The sequence below is a fragment of the Falco peregrinus genome, chromosome 6 (genome assembly GCF_023634155.1).
Source record: "Falco peregrinus isolate bFalPer1 chromosome 6, bFalPer1.pri, whole genome shotgun sequence".
NCBI classification, from domain to species: Eukaryota; Metazoa; Chordata; class Aves; order Falconiformes; family Falconidae; genus Falco; species Falco peregrinus.
In genome coordinates, this window is record NC_073726.1 from 61,231,907 (window position 1) to 61,254,067 (window position 22,161).

General features: G+C 44.2%; 1 protein-coding gene across 3 annotated transcripts in view; it reads right to left on the reverse strand.

Moving 5' to 3' along the window:
• The window catches only part of ABTB3 (ankyrin repeat and BTB domain containing 3), a 187,781-nt gene that overhangs the window by 8,543 nt on the left and 157,077 nt on the right, over positions 1–22,161 (reverse strand). For all 3 annotated transcript variants that reach the window (XM_055808511.1, XM_055808510.1, XM_013299071.3), the window contains 5 exons: positions 11,235–11,340; positions 10,337–10,439; positions 8,537–8,618; positions 7,462–7,530; positions 4,282–4,395 (listed from right to left, as the gene is read on the reverse strand). In XM_055808511.1, the coding sequence (XP_055664486.1) occupies positions 4,282–4,395; positions 7,462–7,530; positions 8,537–8,618; positions 10,337–10,439; positions 11,235–11,340 (474 nt within the window). The remainder of the gene's footprint in view (positions 1–4,281; positions 4,396–7,461; positions 7,531–8,536; positions 8,619–10,336; positions 10,440–11,234; positions 11,341–22,161) is intronic.

Sequence of the window (22,161 nt, forward strand, 5' to 3'; positions counted from 1 at the left end):
TTGCATCGGGCACTGTGTCAGGATAATAGGGCAGGGATACTGTAATGTGTGAGCAAACCTTAAACACATGAGTGAAAATGTATGAGCAAACCTTAAGTGACCTGTACTGGTTATTTGATGGGTGACCCATACTGGTCATCACCCACTGGCTAGATCCTGTGGTCATAAAAAGAGTATAGCTGTGATATTCCACTATAGGTGTAACTGCGAGCCACGCAAGTGTAGACAGCAGCGCTCAGCCTGTCCTCCTGCCCAAGAAAGACTGCTAGGTCCGGGCTCTGAGTAAAGCAGGAACCTTTGGCTGCAAGGTGCAGCCTGAAGGGCCAGAAGTGCTGGGGCATTTCAGAGCTTTGGGTGCAGTCTGGAACAACTACACAGCAGTGTCACCTACTACCACCTTATCACATTCAGAACTAAGAATGGAAATGGTTAATAAATAAACAAACAAACAAACAAAAAAGAAAAAAGAAAAAAAACAGACTAGGACTAGGTAGGACCTGTCTTCCCAAGGACAATGAATGAATTTAACTTGATTTCAAACCATGCAAGTTTTCATCAGATTATGAACGCATTGTTTTGCAAGTGGATGTGACAGCATGTGAGTGAATCTGTATTCTTCTCTGAAACACCATTCATCCCCATTCATTACTTCAATATATTTGTGAGACTGAGGAAATAATGTACTTTTTCTGATTTGTTCTGAGGCCCAGATTGCAATCTATGCAAGTGCTGAGTGTTTTAGGCATGTATTTGAAAGTCCAAATGATTTTGTTGGGAGTTTGGGGGCATTCATGTAAAACACAACTGGAATCTAGTGGTAACTAATCAATCACCATTATAAATCCAATTTGCCCAATTACTTAATTTCTTTCTGGAAGTAAAGAACAGTGACAAAGGCTGTGACAAATGAAATCCTTAAAGTGATACTAATCAAATGACTACCTTTGATGTTGGGCCCAATGCTGTTTAGTATCTTTGTAAATGATCTGGATGATGCAATCAAGCATACTTTGATGAATTTTGACAATGATACTAAACTGAGTGGGGAAGCAGACACTTCAGAAAGGAGAACCACCCTGCAGGAGGACCTCAATAGGCTGGAAGAGTGGGCTAACAAGAACCTTATGAAGTTCAACAAGTGTAAGGTCTTGTACCTAGCAAAACATAATCCAGGAGTGCAGCACAGACTGGGTTCTACCCAGCTAGGGAGTAGCTCTGTGGAAACAGACCTGGGGGTTCTGGTGGACAAGAAGCTCAATATGAGTGAATAGCGTGCTGCTGTGGCAAAGAAAGCCAACAGGATGCTGGGTTGCATCAATAAGGACATCACGAGCAGAGATGAAGTCATTATCCCACCCTATTCTGTGCTTGTGGGGCCACACACTTTGGTCCTCGCTACGCAAAAAGATGTGGACAGGCTGGAGAAGGTCTAGGGAAGGGCCATAAAGATGATCAAAGGACTGGGAAGCCTGCCATATGAGGAAAGGCTGACAGAACTGGGTTTGTTAGAGTCTTGAGAAAAGAAGGCTTAGGGAGACCTTAGCACCATGTTCCAGTATTTAAAGGGTGGCTACAAAGAAGATGGAGACTCCCTTTATACAAGGAATCATACGGGAAAGACAAAGGTCAATGGGTACAAGTTACTCCTGGGGAGATTCTGATTGGACACAAGAGAAAAATTTTTCATAGTGAGAACAATCAGCCATTGGAATAATCCCCCCAGGGAAGTGGTGGATTCCACAAATCTGGACACTTTTAAGATTCAGCTGGACAGGGTGCTGGGCCATCTTGTCTAGACCATGCTTTTGCAAGAAAGGTTGAACCAGATGATCCTTGAGGTCCCTTCTTACCTGGTATTCCATGATTCTATGACTCTATGTTGCAATTTGAAGAATGGCAGGCCCACAGGGACACCACAGATGATTTTAATACTCTCAATTCAACTTTTGTAAATGTGACCAAATCCACATTGTCTCATCTTCCTACCAGTACTTCACCTCTTTAACCCAGGATCTCAACCTCTTGTTCCTACAGCTCCTTTTACACACCTCACCACCGTGCTAAATACTGTTCTACAACCTAGCCCCCCGCCCCCCAGATAGCTTTCCAAATCTGTGTTCACTTCATGCTATGCTTCCACCAAATCATATCTTTCAATCATGATGACAAAGGCCGTGCTCGGTGTATCTCTGGGCCAACCTGCTTGTACATCCCCCAATGGAAAGGCAGGTCTCATCATCCCCCGAGTTCCTGCAGGTGCAGCTGAGCTTACAAAGTAGCAAGGACTAGAAATGGTACCCCCAACAGGAGCAAGTTACTGAAGACCTGCTCCTGGCTGATGTGGTGGTTCTTGGCTTCAGTGCCTGCTCACCTTATTCCCATCCTTACTGTGGTCTAACATGAGCTCCTTCTACACTTCAAAGAGCAACATGGAAAGGCAGATGGTTGGCTGGCAAGCTGTGCTTGAGCTTGCATGTAAGCTCCTTTGGCTCATCAGGACCATCTGGCCTCTTCTGCCACATACCATTATCGCGTATTCACAGAACAGACAAATGAAGCTACTGAGTGACGGAAGCACTCTGGACAGAACAGTCTGTGCTCAGATTAATCACCTGCACATCACACAGACCAGGAGCAAAAAGATGGAGTGTCTTCTCTGAAGACAGCGTAATAGAGATGTATCTGAACTAGCTTTAAATGTGTGAGTTCAGGTCCTGGAAACCTTCTAGCTATAGCAGTATGAAGCTTAGCCCTGGTAATTTACTGGAAGCAGGGTAAATTAGCCCATGCAGAGCTCTAGGGTGATGTGGCTTAAGTAATTCCAGAAGTCAAGGTTTCATTCATAGCTAGCGTGGTTATCTGTAATGTACTACCCATGTCAGTGCAAACAGGACCCTGGCCTTAAAAGCCTCTCAAATACACCATTTCCACGGCCTCTGTTGGGAGAGGTAGGCACAAAAAACTTGCAGGCTTGGGGCCCTTACAGGTAAACAAGGAGCTGGATTTAGCCACTGTGTTTGTTCAGTTCCAGCATCAGCAGTGTACAAGTCCCTCAGACAGGTCTAAAACTCCATGTAAGAAATTTCTTCAAACAGGACGAAGCCACATTTCACAATTCAAAGAAAACATGTGATTTTAAAACAAAATTATTCATTTTACTTTTAGTAACAGTAATACAAATTGAGAAGTTCCCACACGAGCTACAAGATAAATCAAGTGTTTTTCAAAACATTCCTGCACAGCTGATTTTTTTTTGCTATTACAATAAACGGACCTGCAGATATACCCTATTTCTTATTCATTTTATAGGTGGACCTTTATGCTATTTCAAACACTGATTGCACGTTATCTGTACATCAAGACCTAACATTACTACTCTCTGTAGGAAATACCTGATGATGGGAACGGAGGTCAGATCTGCAGGGGTTTGGAGCAATCTGCGGTATTACCCTGTTCAATCAAACCTCCATGTCACACTGCACCATTTAATCTTTTGTATAACCATGTAAGTTATAGAAAAAAACATCTAAGGAATGCTTTAAAATATTTCATTGCAACTATTTGTATACCATTTCAGTCTTCCAAATGAAAGTCTAACTACTAAGCACACAAGAGGAGGAGAAAAACTGAAACTAATCAATGTGGCAACCACCTCCATCAATGAGCAAAAATAGGTTTTCTAGGTCAAAAAATTCCATGCTTTTATGCCTAATGGCTTAGGCCCCCTCACAAGCTAAGTAAATAATTTGATTCCAATAAGAAGCTGCAAATCTCTCCTCTCCCAAGACATACAATTCTCATTACCGTCCTTGCACAGCTCCGAGACGTTGCACTTTGCCATATATATTGACAAACTGTCATCAGCATTGAGTGTATCACCCCAGTGGGCTTCAGGTGGGAAGAAAACGGGAAACTGCAATGGGAAAATGCAGCTTGGAAGGTGAAAGAGAGGTGTCTTATTCACTTAGGTGATTCCTGTTGAATAACTCAGCAGTTTGGGTTGCCATGATAAGGGATAGGTCTGCCACACAGTGGTACACTCATTGAGTTTGAACAACTTAGGGGGTGAGAAGTTGCCACCGATGCTCTTACTCTACGTGATTTAGGACTGTCACTATGCTAGGTAGCCATCAGCCATTCAGTCCCAATAAACGAATGACAAATCTTAAATATGTAACAAATGTACTAAGCATATGATATATGTATCACTACTTATTGTAAAACTGACTTACGAGTATGATGACAGACACATAACATGCAAGCATATGTGGTTATTTTTACCTTGGCATGATTATAAATATCCACGCAGTTTTCTGTATTAATGCTTTTTGCACAAATGATCTCACAGTGTCGTTGTAAAGCTTCAAGCTGGAAAAATTTAGCAGCAGAGAGAAGCTAAAAAAAAATAATAAAAAAAAAAAGCAAGGAAAAAAGTCAAAACTGCTGAGTGATACAGAATCAGAGTTTGCTTCTTTACTGTTTCATTTTTTTTTTCTCTGCCCCTGCTTCAGTTAGTGTGAAAGTACTGACAGTCACAATGAGAAGATCACTTGATTGCTTCAACTCTTTGTAGTCCCCTCTGGATGACACTGTGGGAAGCTGTACAGACAGACCGCTATGGGCTGCTCAGATCCACATGCTGGCTTTGGAATGGGGGGTGTGTGAGAGAGAGAAAAAGGAAATGGCAGCCTGGAAAGTCTTTGGTCACTTTGCAAACATGACTCTGCAAGGAGAGATCTGCAATTACATTCCAGAAAAAAAGGGTTCTGGTTCAGCTGTTCCCCAAGCTCTGGCTGAATCGAGCACCTGGGCTGGACATAGGGATGTCAGCAGAAGGGCCAGGACCAAGAACCAGATGATGACCATCCTGGGCAGTCTTAAAAATCTAGAGAGGCACTAAACCTCAAACCTAATAGCTCAGCAGGCTCGAGGAAATGGAATCAGATCTCTATATGCTCCTTGCTCTAGCTGGTGAGCAGCAGTAAGGTCACGTATAGGCCAAGGGCACTGAAACACTGGCTTCATGTTACTTCAAGGAGCGGGTGCACGGCAGGATACAATGCAAAAGCACTGCCAAGTTAACACTCATGTTAGTGTCGTGTCTGTATCGCTGCATGGCTCTCCTGCCATCAGGACTCAAGCCAACTTCTCGCTTTGGCCCTGCACCCACCCTATGGATATACTGCCCGGACTGGCGCTGCCTTGGGATCTCTGCATGCCACTGTACACTGTGACCTGAAGCCTGTGGAGGGAAAACTACTTAAATTCTGAGTTCTCCAAATGATTTCAGTGGTGCTAAGATCTCCCCTATTGCTCCCTTTCTGTCCTTTTGCAGTAGAGAAGAAGAATTTAATTTTCTGTCTTTCTGTGGTAGGTCATTGCCTCTGGCTCTCTCCCTCTGGCTTAGGAAGCAGGTTGGGGTTCTTCATTGCTTGACACCTTGCTCTAACCCAGCCAGGTCTCTTAGGCCAAGCTGTTCAGGTGTTTAGGCATTTACATGGCCCTTACTATCTAGGACTGCATGACAAAAAGCTATCCTGTGAACCCCAAAAGAGCTCTCACGCTGCTAGGTAAAAGCGCTGAGGAACAAACCCCTGAAACTTCCATGACATTATTCTGACTTCTCCTATGCAGTCGCTCAAGCTCTGTTTTAAGCCCATAAATAAATTCAAGTGCTAGAAATCTGCAGTGCTGATGTGATAGCAGCCAGCTGGCCCCAATTATGAATTGCAGCAAAGATTTCTGTGGAGTATTTCTGGTGCTTCTTGTTATCATATTTGTAATAAGGCAAGTTGCTAAATGGAGTTTTGAAAGATAAAGCCAAATCCTATTCCAGCTGCCTCTGTGGCTCAAGCAGTCACGTGCTGGTTTGTAATTATTTTAAACTGTGAGGAACCGTGGCCAGATCTGTTATCAACAGATCAATCAATCAGTCATACAGTCTTGAGTCATGGAAGTTTTGAGATGTCACAAAAGTAGAGCAAGCAGTCAGCTGAACTGCAGCACAGGCTTTTTAACAGTCTAGGTGACAACACATGCATTTCTATAAAGCATTGCACTGCCTAGTCTAAGACTCCTTATTTCAGAAAAGGTTAGAAATTCAGGAGCTTCTTTCAAAACTACGAGTGAAATAGAGAATCAGTGACCTTTTCCTGTAAAGCTCAGAAAGTCCATGTGGGTATGCTTAGTTAGAAATCCACCAGCTGCGCTGGAGAGGGATAATTTCAGTCTTCACCAGTTCCATCCTCTGGCTACCAGCAGGGTTGGTACATATGTCCCTGTATCCATCAGAATTGATACACCCTGGCCACTTGCATCCCAAAGAAGAGTCGCTCCCAGTTTCTGGTTAGCAGTACTTTTGTAAATGCCAAGGCTCACATGGATGCCCCAGACATGAGTGTCATAGGGACAGACCAACTAATGTAGGCAAGAATAAAACATCATGGTGGCAGACGATAATCTGTACACTGATGGTTATCAGCTATTTAAGTTGCTCTGATTTTACTATTTACTGTCCTGCATTCTTTTTGGCTGCCATAATTTGGTGACTGTCAACAGGAAAACTCCCTGAACCATTGTCAAGAATTTGCTCAGTATCTCTTAGTTCTATATAGTTGTTGGTGGTAGCCTGATCATAGCGGGCAACAACAGCACACAGTATTTGGAAGAGGGTACAGGCTGTGGATGTGTGGCTACACTGAAGGCTCAGCCAGCTCCAGCTGACGTGGTTTAGCTTTCACAAATGGGCACAACGGCACTGGAGGTTTTACATCCAGTGAGAAGGGGGCAAAGAAGTCTCTATATGTCAGGGAGAAGCCTAAGGTTTTATTCAGAAAACTTGACAGTCACATACTTGAAATTAAACTGAACTGTGATTCCAGTAGGATTTCTTGCATGCTTAAATCCACGTACAGGCCCAAGAATTCTCCCGAGCGAAGAACCAAACTGGATGCCTTTACACTGCTGAGATAGGTGTGGACATGTAAGCCTGAGCTAATAAACCAAAAGTGAGAGCGTGGCAGAGGGAAGCTGACCAGCCCAGCTGGAGCAGAGCATCTTGCCTATAAAGCTGAGAGAGAGAAAGGATGGTATGCTACGCTGCTGGAGTTGCTTCCAGATTTTGGTAATAGCAGCTTTGCATTTCCTTGGAAGAGCCTCTCAAAGCATCTAACTAGATATTTTTATTTCAGATACTTTTTTTGCTTGATGATCATAATTTTTCTACTCCTTCTTCTCTGACAATCAGCATCATACTGGCAGAAGTAACCACAACCCACAACTGGCAGAGAAGGAGATAAAGTGTCTCCCGCAGGACTGCAGACAGTCTGAGCACTCCAGGTGAGGCACTGCTGGCTCTTACAGGAGTGTTCATGTCTTGCCCAATGGCCACGTGCCCTTGGGTGAATGGTACACAGATCACTTAGCATTGCTCCTGCTGCAATTAAGATAAATGTCTCTTACCTCCATGATTTCATTATTTTTAATCAGGAGTGACTCTGCACCTCCATAATAAAGATACTGCATAACCAGCTGTAATAAAACAAAGGGAGTGTTTATAAAAAGCAATCCAAGACATCAGGGAACAGAAGGTGATGTAAAGGTTTCAGGCAATACCCAAGGCTCTCAGATACCACCAAGGATTTGTAGGTAAAACTGGCCCAATCCTCTTGATCTCAAGCTGTATTTGGTTACTCTCTCTCTCTCTCTCTCTCTCTCTGCACAGTTCAATGTTACCTTCTTACAGGTAGTCTAGCATCTTAATGCTCACCAGCCACATTGTCCAGACTTTCTGGTGAGCTCCAAACAGTTTGCAAGAAGCTGATTAACTCACTCTGAATTTTCAGTGTATTTCTCAGTATGTTAAGTACATCTTGATTCAGGAAAATATAGCATATATAATGGTTATTCCCTTATTCCTTCCCTGGCAATGGCATCCCCACCTTCACCCAGCTGTGTGTGGGCATGCATGGATAATGAGAAAGAGTGGGGGAGGCTCTGCACTGTGATAGGAGCCAGCTAAGATCCCTCTGCAGTGAGCTTCCAGCAAGCCTAAAGTTACTGTAGGCAGCTGGGAATTATCTGCAGCGGTAACAGTCAATACATGGAACTGTCTCAGCTCTGACTCAAATAGAGGGAAGCATATACATGTATATGCTATAGATAGAGAAAGCAAGGTCTGTTTTTCATGGCAAAAAATTGATTGAACAATACTGTTAAGGAAGGGAATGAACTGTGTCTTTTCCAAGCCTGTCCATTAAAAACAGAAAGAGCTAACAAGATAAAAAAGAATCAAGTGCTTTACCTTGACATGCACTGCTTTGTCTGCGTAGCTCATATAAGTGAAATGCATGCTATTGTGTCTGGTCGGGCAATCAATAGCACTCTGCAGCTTAGTGTATGAATGGAGATGAAGCCTGTGCTCATGAAACCACTACTCTGAGCTACGTGCTTATCAAATACATACATACTAATCTGGATAGGGCATGATGTTCCTATTACATGTTCCATTCAAATTTGACATGAGAACTGACTTTACCTGAAAGATGGGGTACTTCACATAGTTGATCTCAATACAAGTACTATCAGATGAGGGCTTGCTAGACAGCAATGCTTTAAACCTAAATAAAAAGGAGCAAGATTGAAATACCAGCCCAATTACCTCTGTGAAGAAGTACGGTAAAGTGGAAGGACAGCACCAGCTCTTACAAAAACAGTACACTTGAAATGAATGGATTTGTCACCAAAAAGCATCAAGATTTAGACACTGACATAAAGTGCAATAAGCCTCTCTTTTAGGAGATTTCAATTTGCCATTTTGGAAAAATACGTCTAATATCACAGTGGAACAAAATGTACATATGAAATTCAGAGTCTGTAATGATGCATATAACAAAACCAAAATATATTTTTTTCTTGAAGGCACCATGACTTTTTAGGAAGATTTAACACATTTAAAAACTGCACATCTTCTTTTTTGAAGGAGATAAATTTTGGCCTATGTCCATTATGCTGCTTTAAAAAAATGATTTGGAACAAAATATTAAAACAACTACACTAAGACTTTTAATGCTTCTATGCAAGCTCAATACAACTGTGTAAGATGAGGCAGGAGAGAAAACTGGATAGGTTGCTGTTCTTTGATTATCAAAACCCGAAATTCAGGCACAATTTTCAGTAAAAACTCTACATTTTTAGTTAATAATTGCAGACTTATATGAGATGTAAACATATGTAGCAACCTATTTCTCAAACCCAGGTATTCCCATTCAATTAGAAGGCAAAAATGGGAAATGCGCTGTTGGATACATCTGCCCCTGTACTTCCTCTGTTTGGTAATTCATCTGACCTTCCAGCGGCAGTGCGAAGCTTGGCTTATCTATCAAGACCAGCATATGCTGGATGGTAACCTTTTCCATACCACGACTGCATCTTGTTAATTAAAATATGGACAACAACTGATTTCCTTTCACTAGTGTCAAGTTCTATTATGAACACAATTTAGTAGGTTTAAAGCTGGAGTTTGGAACATGTTTGTACCTCTACTAATAAGCTCAAAACCAAAATACCCATTTTTTTAATTGAAAGCAGGGTCAGATACTGCAGTTGCTTTATGCAAATCTCTTTACTCTGTGCTGTGGGTTGGCAGCATGACTAGCATCAGTTCCCACATTGCTCAAACTACTCAAACTCAGTGGCCTGCCCTTGCCACATCTTGAAATAAGCTCTTACGGACAGCCAGATGAATTTGTTTAAAAGTACACCTTTAATTATAAAGCTGCATAAAATTAAGGTTTGTGAGCAACTTTAAGGTTGGGTTGAGCTGGGTAACCCATGTCCAGCCTTCTGAGCACAGGGAACAGACTATAAATACTTCCTTTTGATACAGTATGATACATTTTGTAGTTATTTAGTTTTATTTAAAAAATGTCAAATGAATTGTGTGATAGTAGCTTGTTTTTCCTGGAGACCGCATACAAAGGCAAACAATTATTAAGAATCAAAATATTGAGACTCTTCTATGATTAAGAGCTGGACACAGCAATGAGCTCCATGCAAACATGCCTCAGTGGAATGAAATCAGATGCATGGCCAGAAGCATGGAGCATTTACTGGGTGGGAATCTAGTGATGGGAGCATTTGTCAAATGTCCTGCAGATCAACCAGAAACAAGTTGTTGAGACGTTCTGCTTAGTGAAAACTTGAAGACTGGGCCACTAGCCCTCAAAGAATCTTAATAGCAGCCAAAGGGGTGGGGGGGGTGGGGGTAGGGAGGGGAGCAAAACCACAAAATCAAGTTCTATTTTTGTTAAAGATCAGAAATGTCTCTATATTTTACCTTGGTGATGCAGTAAATAGCAATACTCTATGTGCATAAAATGGTCTTCCTTCCACCAGAAACGTAACATCTGACATCTCTTTGTTGTTAAGAAAATGAGGATCTAGAATCACAAAAAGAAGGAAAAAAACCCCAGTAACTTTGGTTTGGAAGACATGATGAACATACAGAATATCTTCCTGTTTTGACAAAAGAAGACAATAGTGTAAAAGGGTATTCTTTTTAATGAGTAAAGCCCATAAAACTATTTTGGACAGCCTGAGACAGAAGCCCCTTAGACAGCCATGTGGAGTTCAGATGAAGGGAATTCAAAGCTTTGAAGTCCGTGACGACCTTTGCTGAGATGACAGCCAGCTGTCCCTACCATACAGAGCTGGCACAGCCTCTCGGCTCTGCTACCCAAAGCAAACTGCATCTGAACAGATGCTGGAGGGTCATATATACCCTATGATGCCCCTCTCCCTGCACAGGGAAGTCCTCGTGCCAAGTGGAAGAGGGAAAATTACTGGGGTCTTCTCTCAGTCATGTTACAACTACTCAGGCTCTGTCAGCAGGGCTGGAAGAACTGTGCCACTGTAGCGTCACCCACAGCCAGCTACAGCGGTCTGAGATGCAGACAGATGTTTGGCCCCGGGCCCCAGCCCTGGAACCCAGCCTAATATCAGCAACACAGACAAATCTTTGCAGATTTACAGTTCCACTCTAATGCACCTGATGTTCCTCCTGATTCCAACAGGAGTTTCACGTCAGGCTGAGTTTGGGACCCTTCCTTTTTCTAGTTCTGCCTTTCAAATCCAAGCTTTTCTCTGCCTCATGCTCCCCCAAGCACCCAGCCAGAGATGTAGACTTCCCACAACCCTCTTTGGAGAACCAACAAGTATCTTCAAGTCACACTTACCAAGGCGAGAGGTCTGCTTCCGCTTAATTTCAACGAGCTTTGGAATAGGGTAGGGTCCATAGCAATGAGTGAAAATAACAGAGAGCTGCTGGCTGATCACTTCATTCTAAGCAGAAGAAAACAAATATATGCAATGTAAGCTTAGTATGCAAGGTAAGATCAGTATGCAAAGGAGATGTTATGTTGTTCTGAAGAGCTGCCTGTTTTGAAGGTGAAGAATATGATTGCTGAAGCTTTATTAAAAATCAGAGCTTAGGATTATCAGTATTTGTTAGAAACCGCAATTCTCATTTACTCGCTTGCCATGTCTCCTGTAGGAATCAGTTAAAACGAAAAGTCCTTCTCTTGGACCAGAGGTCTTCTTTCCCAACAAACTCCAGCCCCTGTCCCCTCCGTAGAAACAAAGCTACTTTACAATAGACATTTAATTTCATTTGCACACTTACTGTACCGGAAAATGACTTTTTGTTGCTTTTTGAAAAATCGTCATCAGTCATGTTTTAGAAAACCAGAGCTACAAACAGATGTAGCTGCACAGCCTGCATGCATTTCTAAGTGCAACAGTCTCACAAACAGACCCTCCCTTACAGAGTGACTGAAGCATCACAGTCTGCCACTGATTCTCCTCATCCAATCCCATATTTCATGAATGTGCTCTCACACTGCTGGCACTGGCCTGGGCATCACTGTCCTGAGGAAGCCACCAGACCTTCACAGAACCAGGTCTGGTCCATGGCCTTACCCAGACTCTGGGGCTGAGGCACACACAAGACAACTCCCTAAGCGCCTAAGCAACTTGCATCTTCATATGCCTAAGCTGCAAGGGTAGTGAAATGGATTTAGTGCTTAACTACCCAAGTCATAGCCAAAAGCAAGATTAAAAATCTTTGGCACATTTTATCATATGCTTTGGTGGTAACTGGAGCAGGTCTAGCCAACTTCAGTGGTACCACATCTTTTAACTACCCTCTTGGTTGGTGATTCCCTTCCACAACAGGAAGCTGTGACGAGATGAGGCACTTAGACATGAGATGGTCCAAGGCCAAGGAGATTTGCAGGTAAGGAACAAGAAATTTCTTAATGTGAAAATTTGAAGATTGTAGATGTTACACTAAAAATACATCCAGGCTTACAGGGCAGGAATTGAAGCTTTCCTTTCTGTGAGCACATTTCAGCTCAGATCTAACAGCAACGCTCCTTAAGTCCCAGGAGGGATGGGGAGGAGTGGCAGAGATCCTGTAATGACTCCCGTACTGAATCTAATCAAACAGGGGGGGAAACGGTTGAGCTGTGCCCTCACAGGCACATGCTGATGTCAAAGGAAACTACATGCGCTTGCCCGCAGGCAGGAGTTGGCTCCTATTACTACGTCACATGTAGCACTGAGAGGAATGCTAAGATAAGAGAAATCCTGATACAAAGAGACACCTTTTAGCGGAGTGCAGCAGGAACTAGCCCTCGGAGAGGGGCTCGCTGCTGTGGCTCTGAGACAAGGAGGACGTTTCACACCGCGAGCATCCCTGTTCAGCATCTTCCAGCCAGAGCTCTGCAAAGTGCTTCACAAAGGCAGTGAATCACAGGGCGCAAAGAAAAGGAAGATTTAAGGCCAGATTTAAAGAAGGAAGTGACTCAACTGCCGGGAGGGCTGGGGGGAGAGCTCTAGACAGACAGGGCAGAAAGAGCAATTGCTTCTCTGCTCGGAAGGGCTGTGCCGAAGCGCTGCAGCCGACTGAGTCAGCCAGGGAGGAGCACGTCTGGGGGGACACTGATTACCAGCAGGGCAGCTCCCAGTTGGATCCAGCAGATGCTAAGAAGTCAGTAAATACAATGGAGGATGGGGATAATTCCGTGGTTCCAAGCAGAGGGAAGTTTCCAGAGAGGAGAGGTGCAATTGGAAGAGCAATGCTCACCTTTACCTGCAGTGAATGAAAGCAGAGTAACTGCACAAAGAGGATAGCAACCAGCAGCTCCCTCTTGAATCTGCTGGGGGGCACAGGTCCTGTCTATGCCACTGAGGTCACAGCTGTGCCTGGGCAATAGCTTTTAAAAACACACATAAGCATCGATAAAGACAATGCATCTCCTCCTTCCAGGGTGCCTGTGGGAATGTGCTGATGGAAAATCTGGGTATTGACCTCCCAGTGCATTGTTAGCAGCTGGAAGTCTCACCAGTCCAAGGCATAGCACCACATACCAGGACATCCAGGTGCACTGAGAGGAGGAAGAGGCCAAAGCCAGTCACACAGGTGGGAAAAGAGGATCCCTGATCATAACTCCAACCAGCGTGATGAACAGGTCACACACGTGAACAAGCCCATGGCAGCCTGCCTACACTGGCAAGGCGCTGCCAGCTCCCTGGGTCACCAACAGGGCACAAACCCTGCGGTGTGCAGATACAAGCTCATTATAAAGCCACCTTGCCACTGACTGCCCACAAGCTCATGAAAAACCTGATGTAAACTAAACTCTAATTGGCTCAAGATGTGATATATTCACATGAGAGATGCTTAAAAACCCTGAGACACAGAACAGAGATGGGACAAAGAGAAAAGAGACCGAATGATCGGCACATCAGAGAAAGCAGACAGACAGATGCACTGTGGAGCTTCAGACCTCCAGCGCAGGACACTGATCTCATTTGGCAGAGAGGAGGTTGTAGACCTTTGGCTTCTGTCGATAACATTAAATACAACGCTGCCACCGAAAGGCCAAAAAAATGTGCTCCACTAGAAAGCTGAAGCACATGCTCAATTAGGATCATCGCTAACAAACGGTTTTCTCCCCAAGACACCGGGAGGGGAGCAGTGAGCTCTTACAGCACAGCAAGCTCGCTTTCCATACCATGCTGCACACAGCCAAGCTCACAGGGCTGTGGCCCTGGATCTGCTGCCCACAGAGCCTCTGCTGCTTTTACCAATAAACCAGGCAGAAAGAGGCAGCAAAGAGAAGACAGAAAAGGGGTGCTTTGACTGCAAGTGGATGGCTGGGGAAAAAAATAGGTTTTTTAAGCCAAATGCTGCTCTTGGAGCAGGCTGAGCTGGGCTGCCTGTGAAGGAACTGGGAACAACTGCAAGAGTTCATGACCTGGGGCACCAGCATTGCTCTGGCAAGGAGGAGGACATGTCCAGCCTGTTGAACCTTCCTCTTCACACAGTGCCCACACTGTGAAGCTCAGAAGCTGCCCTGGTTACCACATCCATTACAGTTATGCACCAAGCTAGATAATTCTTCCCCATTTATCCTATTGCCCTATCAGCTGACTGTGAAAGAACAGCTGTAACAGCTTGCTGTAGCGGTTGTGGGTGGCGATATTAACACTGGAAGAGAAAACCGAAGTTTGTTTTCTTGCTACAGCTTGATGTTCGAAAACATTGTGCCAGGATGTGCGAAGCTGAGATCTGGAGTGAGGCCAGCTTTCCTTCAGACATGGGCGTTCATCTGCAGTCAAAGGGAGCCAATGCTCATCATCTACTGTGGGAGGAGGAAGAAAGCTTGGCATAGGATATAATAAAAATATTTACTCAACCATGGGGTAGTTTACAGATAGGCAAGAGGGAATGGGGAACAACAGTGACTCTTCTGAGGAACACAGTGCTTCCAGCAGAGAGTTGGTTGGTGAGCAAGCAACTTTGCTTTGTAGATACAAGCCGTCTCCTGACTTAAAAGCATTCTTCAGCAGAGATCTAAAGGAATTCCCCACCCCTGGTGAATGCACTTGAACTGTGAGGGGAATTCATAAATTCTTTTGAAGCAAAGCTGAAGGTTTTCAAGTTGCTGGACCAGAGATGACTAGTTGATTGATCTGAAAAGAGGCGAAGCTATGTGGGGAGTGCAGGGGTATTTTTTCCTGAATGTCTGCCTGATGAAGGTCTGTGGCAGGACTCAGGAAAGGCTCCTCCAAACTTCAGCACACACCCTGGGAGAGCTTGCTCCATTCCAGCTTACCCAGTTCAACCTAGCCTAGGTTGGGTTGAACTTAGCCATTCTGGGGTGTGGTCCTACATGGTACTGGACACAGCTGGGAAATGCATAGCCAGTTTCCCCCTGTACCTGTATCATCTTAGTGGCTATGCTTCATACTATCAAGAGGAAAACTTGGGTCAGATTCAGCAGTTAGGCTAAGGTTTTGCTCTTCTGTCACCACACTTTGCTTCAGCTGCCTCTTCTTCATAGGCTCCCCCATTCTCACACCACATCCCTCTCGACTGCTCAAACCCCACTGCTTAGTTCTCCTTACTAGCCTGTAGGTTTCCCACCACCTCCATGTGGCTGCCCTCCACAGTGATAACAAGTTAGGCTGCTTTTCTTTGCCTCTGAAATCCCAAGCGGTACTTTGGGTTTTCCTTCTATTGATGTTACCCTCACCAGCTCAGCCCCATTAACACCGTTTTAATTTAAGTGTGCCAGGCCCTCAAATTCCTCTACCACAAAGCCCCAAAACCGAAAGCTCACCTCTTACTTACAAAAGTTACACACTTACTCTTCCAGGCTCAGTGTCTGCTTGTTAATACATATATCTCCCCAGCAAACAGAGAAACCACGCTGCTCGGGGGACAGGAGTGCTGGCAAGGGTATCTTTTCCTTCCCTGGTACTGAGGATGCTGGAGGTACCCAGGTCTCCACTAAACGCAGAGTGGTAGAAGTGCTGTTTCTAGTCACCCATCTCACACATGGTCCCCAGCAGCTTTTCCAGCGGTGGTGGAGTCTCAGGATACCCTGCGTCCATTGAGGACACATCCATGGACTTCCTTCCACAAGGAGACCCTTGAATTATTCCTCTGTTATGCTCCCTCTCTTCCCAGCAAGGGCCGATAAAGAGCGAAGCAACAGAGAGGGCTTTTTGCCCAGCCCTGAGGGATCAAACACTATGAGACTTTCTTCGCCGTCTCCCTGAAGCTTCTCCATCCCGCCTAGGTGTTTCCGCTACAGTCCTCTTGCATAATTCACTTTTGCCAGCTGCCTCAAAACTGATTAAATGCCACTTTAAAGGGTCTCTCCTAGATGATTAAGCAGCACACACATAATTAATGTTAGTCAACAGTTGCAAAGGTAGGGAAGCCCCAGAGGCTGGAGATACAGTTAGAGGCAGTGAACTGTGTAACAAAATGGGTTTTGTTAGTGCTGGGCTCAAGTCCTTCCACTGCAAATACAAACGGAAAAGAATTAATCACAGGTAAGGCACAAATGGACCCTTCAGTTAACTTCTGGGAAAGCTGCCAAGTCTCCCTTTCAACAGGCTCTTTATATCCACAGCTGTGCATTGTATGTAAAAAGCTCAGATCCCCGGGCACAGTCTAATCCCTGGGTGAGAGCCCAGAAAAGGGCAGGTGTCACATCCATGGCATTTATTTATTGTAAATGAAGAAACGGCTCCTGCCTCTGGCAGGGAAACATTTTAGAAGGCAGACAGAGGGTAGAAAAAAAAATCAAACCTGTGTTAGTATGAAGCTGAATCTACGCTATGAAAACACGAGACAGGGTTAAGAGTCTGTTAACATGCCACTCGGTACCTGGCGTTCACATCTCACATGGAGAATGCACGACGTACATGTGTGGATAACTTGCGTCCTGGTTACTCTGAACTGTTTAGACACAGAAGTACTACAAATGACAACGGGCAACATTACAGATTGCTTGAAAACTGTGAAACCTGCCTTACAAAATCACTCAAAGCCCCAGCCAAAAGATCAATCACCAAGCACAGGCCGGGCACCAGCTGACACACAGAAGGGCATTAGCCACTTTGTGGAACCTGTAAGTGGGCACTTTAGCATCCTGTAATATCTTCAGGGTTACCTTTAGTGCAGGTTTTGGTGTGCCTGTCTCCTCTGCGGAAAGTCCACATCCTTCTTCAGTTAAAAATATTTCATTCATCAGCCAAAATATTCCATTTTCAGGTGTTAATTTTTTCAAGAAAGGTAAAATATTATGTGGAGAACAAGTATTTTAATGAAACCTGTCATTATAGTAAAACCTCAATTTTCTGTTGAAAAGCAGTTTAACAAGGAAGTAAAATTTCACCCAGCATAGAGGGGTCTTTCCTGATCTGTCTGTTCCCAGGCAAGAGAAACATGCACAGCACTCTCCCAAGGGAGGGCTTTCCTCTGGGAGTTGACTGTGACCCAGCGCCCGCCCAAGCGCCATACACCATACGGGGGTCACCTCTCTGCTCTGCCCTAAGGCCTTCCTGCACAACAGGGTAGTCTGGCTGCATACAGCAGAACACACCTCCACTCTAGCCCATCTTAAATACTCATTCCAGCCCATCATGAAGCAAAGGACAAAAAGGGGAAATTTCTAGCTCCATCTTCCAGTGCCACTTTCTAGGTCACATGCAGACCTCGGGGAAAAGCTGACGTTTGCTGACCACCATGCCTGGACTTTGTAGAACAGACGCGCAAGCTGAGTCTGTTGACATTCTCTGAGGAACCTCTCTGGACATTTTAGAGGAATTAAATCCAGAAAGACCACAGCAATAAAGAAAAAGAAAGTCCATCTCAAGCTTTAGCTTCTGAACATTTTGCTGGAATGTAGCAGGCAGGTGTTTCAGCATGCTTTCTCTTTGTTGGAGACATTAATTTTTTTTCCCAGTAGTTACTGCATCTATGACAGACACTACATGTTGCTATTTCTCAAAAGATAGATTAACTTCCCCCTCCCCGCACCCGCCAAACTTTACTTTCTAAAAGATTTTGGATTCCAAGTGGCTAAGTTATTGCTGAAAGAGTACTTTAGCTTTTAAACTATATAGGCTAGGTTTCTCAAGATACCCACATGCCTGAATCCTTTTGGAATTTTAAAAACCGGTTATGGTTTTGAATTGTTATTTGTTTTCAATGACTGTGAACTCCAGACTGATGGCTGTTATTCAAAAAGCTCAGCTTTCCAGAAGAGCCTGTGTGCTCCTGCAGGTTTCTTCAGCTGCCTATAGGTGCATTTGTAGAGGTTGGGAAACTCTGCAGGAATTGTAAATTCTGAGGAAACATCTTTGCAAAGTAATTTCCTGTATCTTTCAACAAGCCTGGCTGCAGAGCGTGATCAACACCTCACTAATGGGCTAAATTTTAAAATAAATGACCTTATCACAGACAGAAACTGATACGAAGGATGAAGAAAGAGCTGCAGAACACAACTGAGGAATGGTGGTGAAGGATCCTTCCCCATGACTTTTCAAGCTGATTTTGTCTTGGACAATACACTAGCAGGAATACCTGTAGTCCTAAACCAAGTCTTCCTGGTGTGAAGCACATCCAGTGTCAGGCGGAGCTTCAGACGCTTCAGCATGTGCGCTCAATGCACATGTGGATTAACACACACTTCAGCGACTTGTGCCCACAAAGGGTCCAAGGTAATGGCAAAAGAGCGGATTCTTGCCCATACTACAGGGGGAAGTGAGGAAACTGTAAGAGATTATACGGAACTAAAAGACTGTAGTTTTTCTTGAAAACTAGGCCAAGGACAATCTGATGTAAATTGCTGTATGCAGAAAAAGCAGTGGATGAAACTGGCTCATAACTTCATACTACTGGCAACGGTGCTGGCTCATCTGCATGGGTGATTTTAATGACAATTCAAGCTCATGCAGAGCTCTGGAGTGGAACCTAAAATCAACCTCCTCTGGAGGCCAGAAGTGTTTAACTTCCAAGGCTGTGGTTTTGAGTCTCTCTCTTTCAGGCTGTGGAAATACCAAGATCAATCTGAAAGAGCTCCAGGATTTTCATAGCCAGAAGATGAAGAAGCATCTGTAGTCATTTAGCACATTATCCTCAGGAGAATCTTCCTGCAAAAATGGAAGAGCTGACCTGCAATCCCTGCCCTGGGCACTCCAATCCCCCAGTTCTGGGTGCATCCTCCAAACAGCTCTTTTAAAAGTCTCTATTTGGGCAGGGTAGGAGGGAGCAATCTCCAAGCTGTGACCAGCCCTCAAGTACATCCACTCCTCAGGCAAATATGGTCCTCTGGCATGGGGCAGGAGGGCAAGCCAGCTGAGGGCCAAGCTCAGGCAACACAAACATCAAGCTCAGCTGGAGGCAAAGCAGAGCTTCCAGTGAGAAGTTTGGGAAGGTTTCCCCAGGCGAAGAAGAGGACAACACAGATACCAACAGGCAGGAATTCAGCTGCATCTTCCTATCCTTCTTCTGTTACAAGATCTCCAGTGTCATCTTAGCTTTGAGGGACTGCTCTATGCAGCAGCTGAAGTTTAGCTCAGGGCTGCTCGCTCCCAGAAGTATCTCTCTGGCTTTTGTCTCACACAGCCCTGTCCAAACCACTTCTATCAGGCTATGTTTGTGTGCTTGCCTGCCAGAGATTCAGTCCATCCCAAAATGGCAGTGCCTTTCCTGCTCATCTGGTGGCCCAAATCCACCACCATGTCACTGACATTAGAGCTTTCCCTGTCTGAGTTTTGCTTGCTCTTAGGAAAGTGCCTTAAACCACGCTCTCTGTGTCCTTTGCACTGATGCTGCTTTCTCCAGAGTACCTCATCTCTGGTCTTTGGTTCGGTAATGACCCAAACTCACTGCATGACAGTGGGAACCGTGGGGGAGCAAGTGTAGGGCGATACTCTGCCTGTTCTCACAGCTCTGCCTCGCCAGCATGGAAATACTGCCACTTCTTCGCTCTCCATCCAATTCTCAGCGGTGCAGCTGATAAAGACATTTAAAGGCATGAAAAGAAATGAAAGTGCTCCATCCCACTGGAAGCCACCAGGAGCTGGGTATTGAACCTTCATTTGTGCTTTTGGAAGTCTTCCTCCAGGGCTTTAGTGCAGCAGCGAACAAATGATGTGCAATCTATTCACTGTTCTTACCCGCTTATTTCACAGCTTGAAGAGTGGCAATAAAACTAGGGACTTCAGCTCAGCCGGTTTTGCCTGATTTGCCAATTTTTGTTGACATTCTACATTCCAGCATCAGGACTTCTGCAAATTTTCTTTCTATTTTTATTTCTACTGTCAGTATTCTGGCACATAAATGGGAGTGGAGTGCCACGCTGCCAGACACCAGCATCAGTGCTGGCTGGTGGCACAACTCCCCCATAAACCTTCACATCTAGACCCTCTAGAACAAGCATTTTAAAAGCCATCTATAAGACAGAACGGATTCCTTATATCTGATAGTATTCTTGTACGTATTGGTTGTCAGAGATTCTGAGGCCGAGACTGTCACTCTACGAGGTGCTGAAAATTTGCCTGTTTAATTACCTCAATTTCCCTGTTCGTAACGGAAGGATAAGAACTTCTTCCATGCCTCAACTCATTAATATTTGTAAATTGTTCTGAGATTATGGGATAGTTGGAACTATTTATAGGAATGCAAAATGCCATTTCTATTAGGTGCAAGTTGCCAAGCAATTAAAAGATACTGAGTGTCACAATATGTAGCAAATGGGACACCTTTTTTTAAATCAGCCAAGAAATACCAAGTGTCTCTGTGCCTCCTAGTTGCTTATTTTATACTTTTTGCCCTGAAAAACTCATTAAGGAAATGTACTGGGCCAGACTGTGATGTTGAGCAAGAGCTGTAATCTCTCTCAAAGTTCCCTGCCCACAGGGAAAAGGATGCCCATGTGGGCAAATGAAACTCCTCTCCCTACAGCTCTACAACATGCAGAGCTTTATGATTTGCTGCAGAAAGAGAGGGATGTGAACCACAGTTACAGCCCCTCTACACCTCTTAAAGGACATTTCCTTTCTGTGGGTACACGTAAAGAACAGCCTCTGCTCTCAGCCCTTCCAGAGAAGGGGAACATAAGATCCTTTGAATCTCAGCTTTCCTCGGCTGCCTTCTATGGAGTGACCAGGGAGAACTGCTATTGGCGCATTCTGCTACAAATGAATTTACTTTGATTCCTTCCAAAGGGTTGCATAGAGTCTGTCCTCATTTCTGTCTGGGAAAGCTTTCCGAGAGGCCATTTGGACAAGACTGCTGCAGTAATTCATGCCATTTGCAGTCAATTTGTAAACCCTTACTGTGTCCCAGAATGATTAATTATTTTCCTAAGAATATGAAGCAGTGTATGTGTGTGTGTTTGTGAATATGCTTGCTCATGAAGAGTGAAGACAGGCAGTTCCCCCAGGCCCAGAGGCAGGAATAAAGATCAGCACGGATTCCTTCTTTGTTGTGTAGGAGTTTCTGTGGTACTTCAGTTGTTTCACCCCTCCACATTTTAGGTTTTAAGTGAACCCAAAGCAGAAGGTAGCAGGTCTCCTACAATAGACTCTGGAAGACCCAGTCTAACATGTCCTGGTGGTATAATCCTATGTTTATACCCTATGTATAACTTACCCTAACAATGATCATCAGCCTTGGCTTCAGCCACCCAGGAGAAGAGCAATTAAAGCCGCGCCTCATCTTAGATTACGAGGTGTAAACTTAATTTCTTTGAAGTTTTCAATATGATTAGTTTTGTAACAGCTTTCAAATCAAACAGCACCTTGCTGGTAATTTCTGGATGAACATACATTAACTCAATCAAATTCAGAACAAGGAATCTACAAATCCTAGGATTTGGAATGATTTCCTAAAAGCTATCTCAAATATTCTCTATAAATAACCATCCAATACAAACTAATCCCAAAGGGAAGGCTCGTGGGAGCAAAAATCAGAACAATTGCTGGAACAAATGCTCAGGATTTGCTTGGGATGGTAGTCTAAGCCCTTTCTTGCAGCAGGATACAATAAATCCATGTAGGCTTCCACTAACTAGCCACTATACTAAGTCTGGAACCTTTCAGTGTTAAGTGCCCATACCAGAACCTCTCCCCTTTTCGCATTTTTAGGCTATTGCTGCAGGTGCTAAAAATTATTTGCTCCTTGCTGTTACATGTAGAGTTGGGTGAGAATTTACTGACTTCCCAGTTAAACAGTTAGAAGACCATACCAACATGTATCGTAGTGTATGAGAAAAAGAACAGCAATCAAATCCT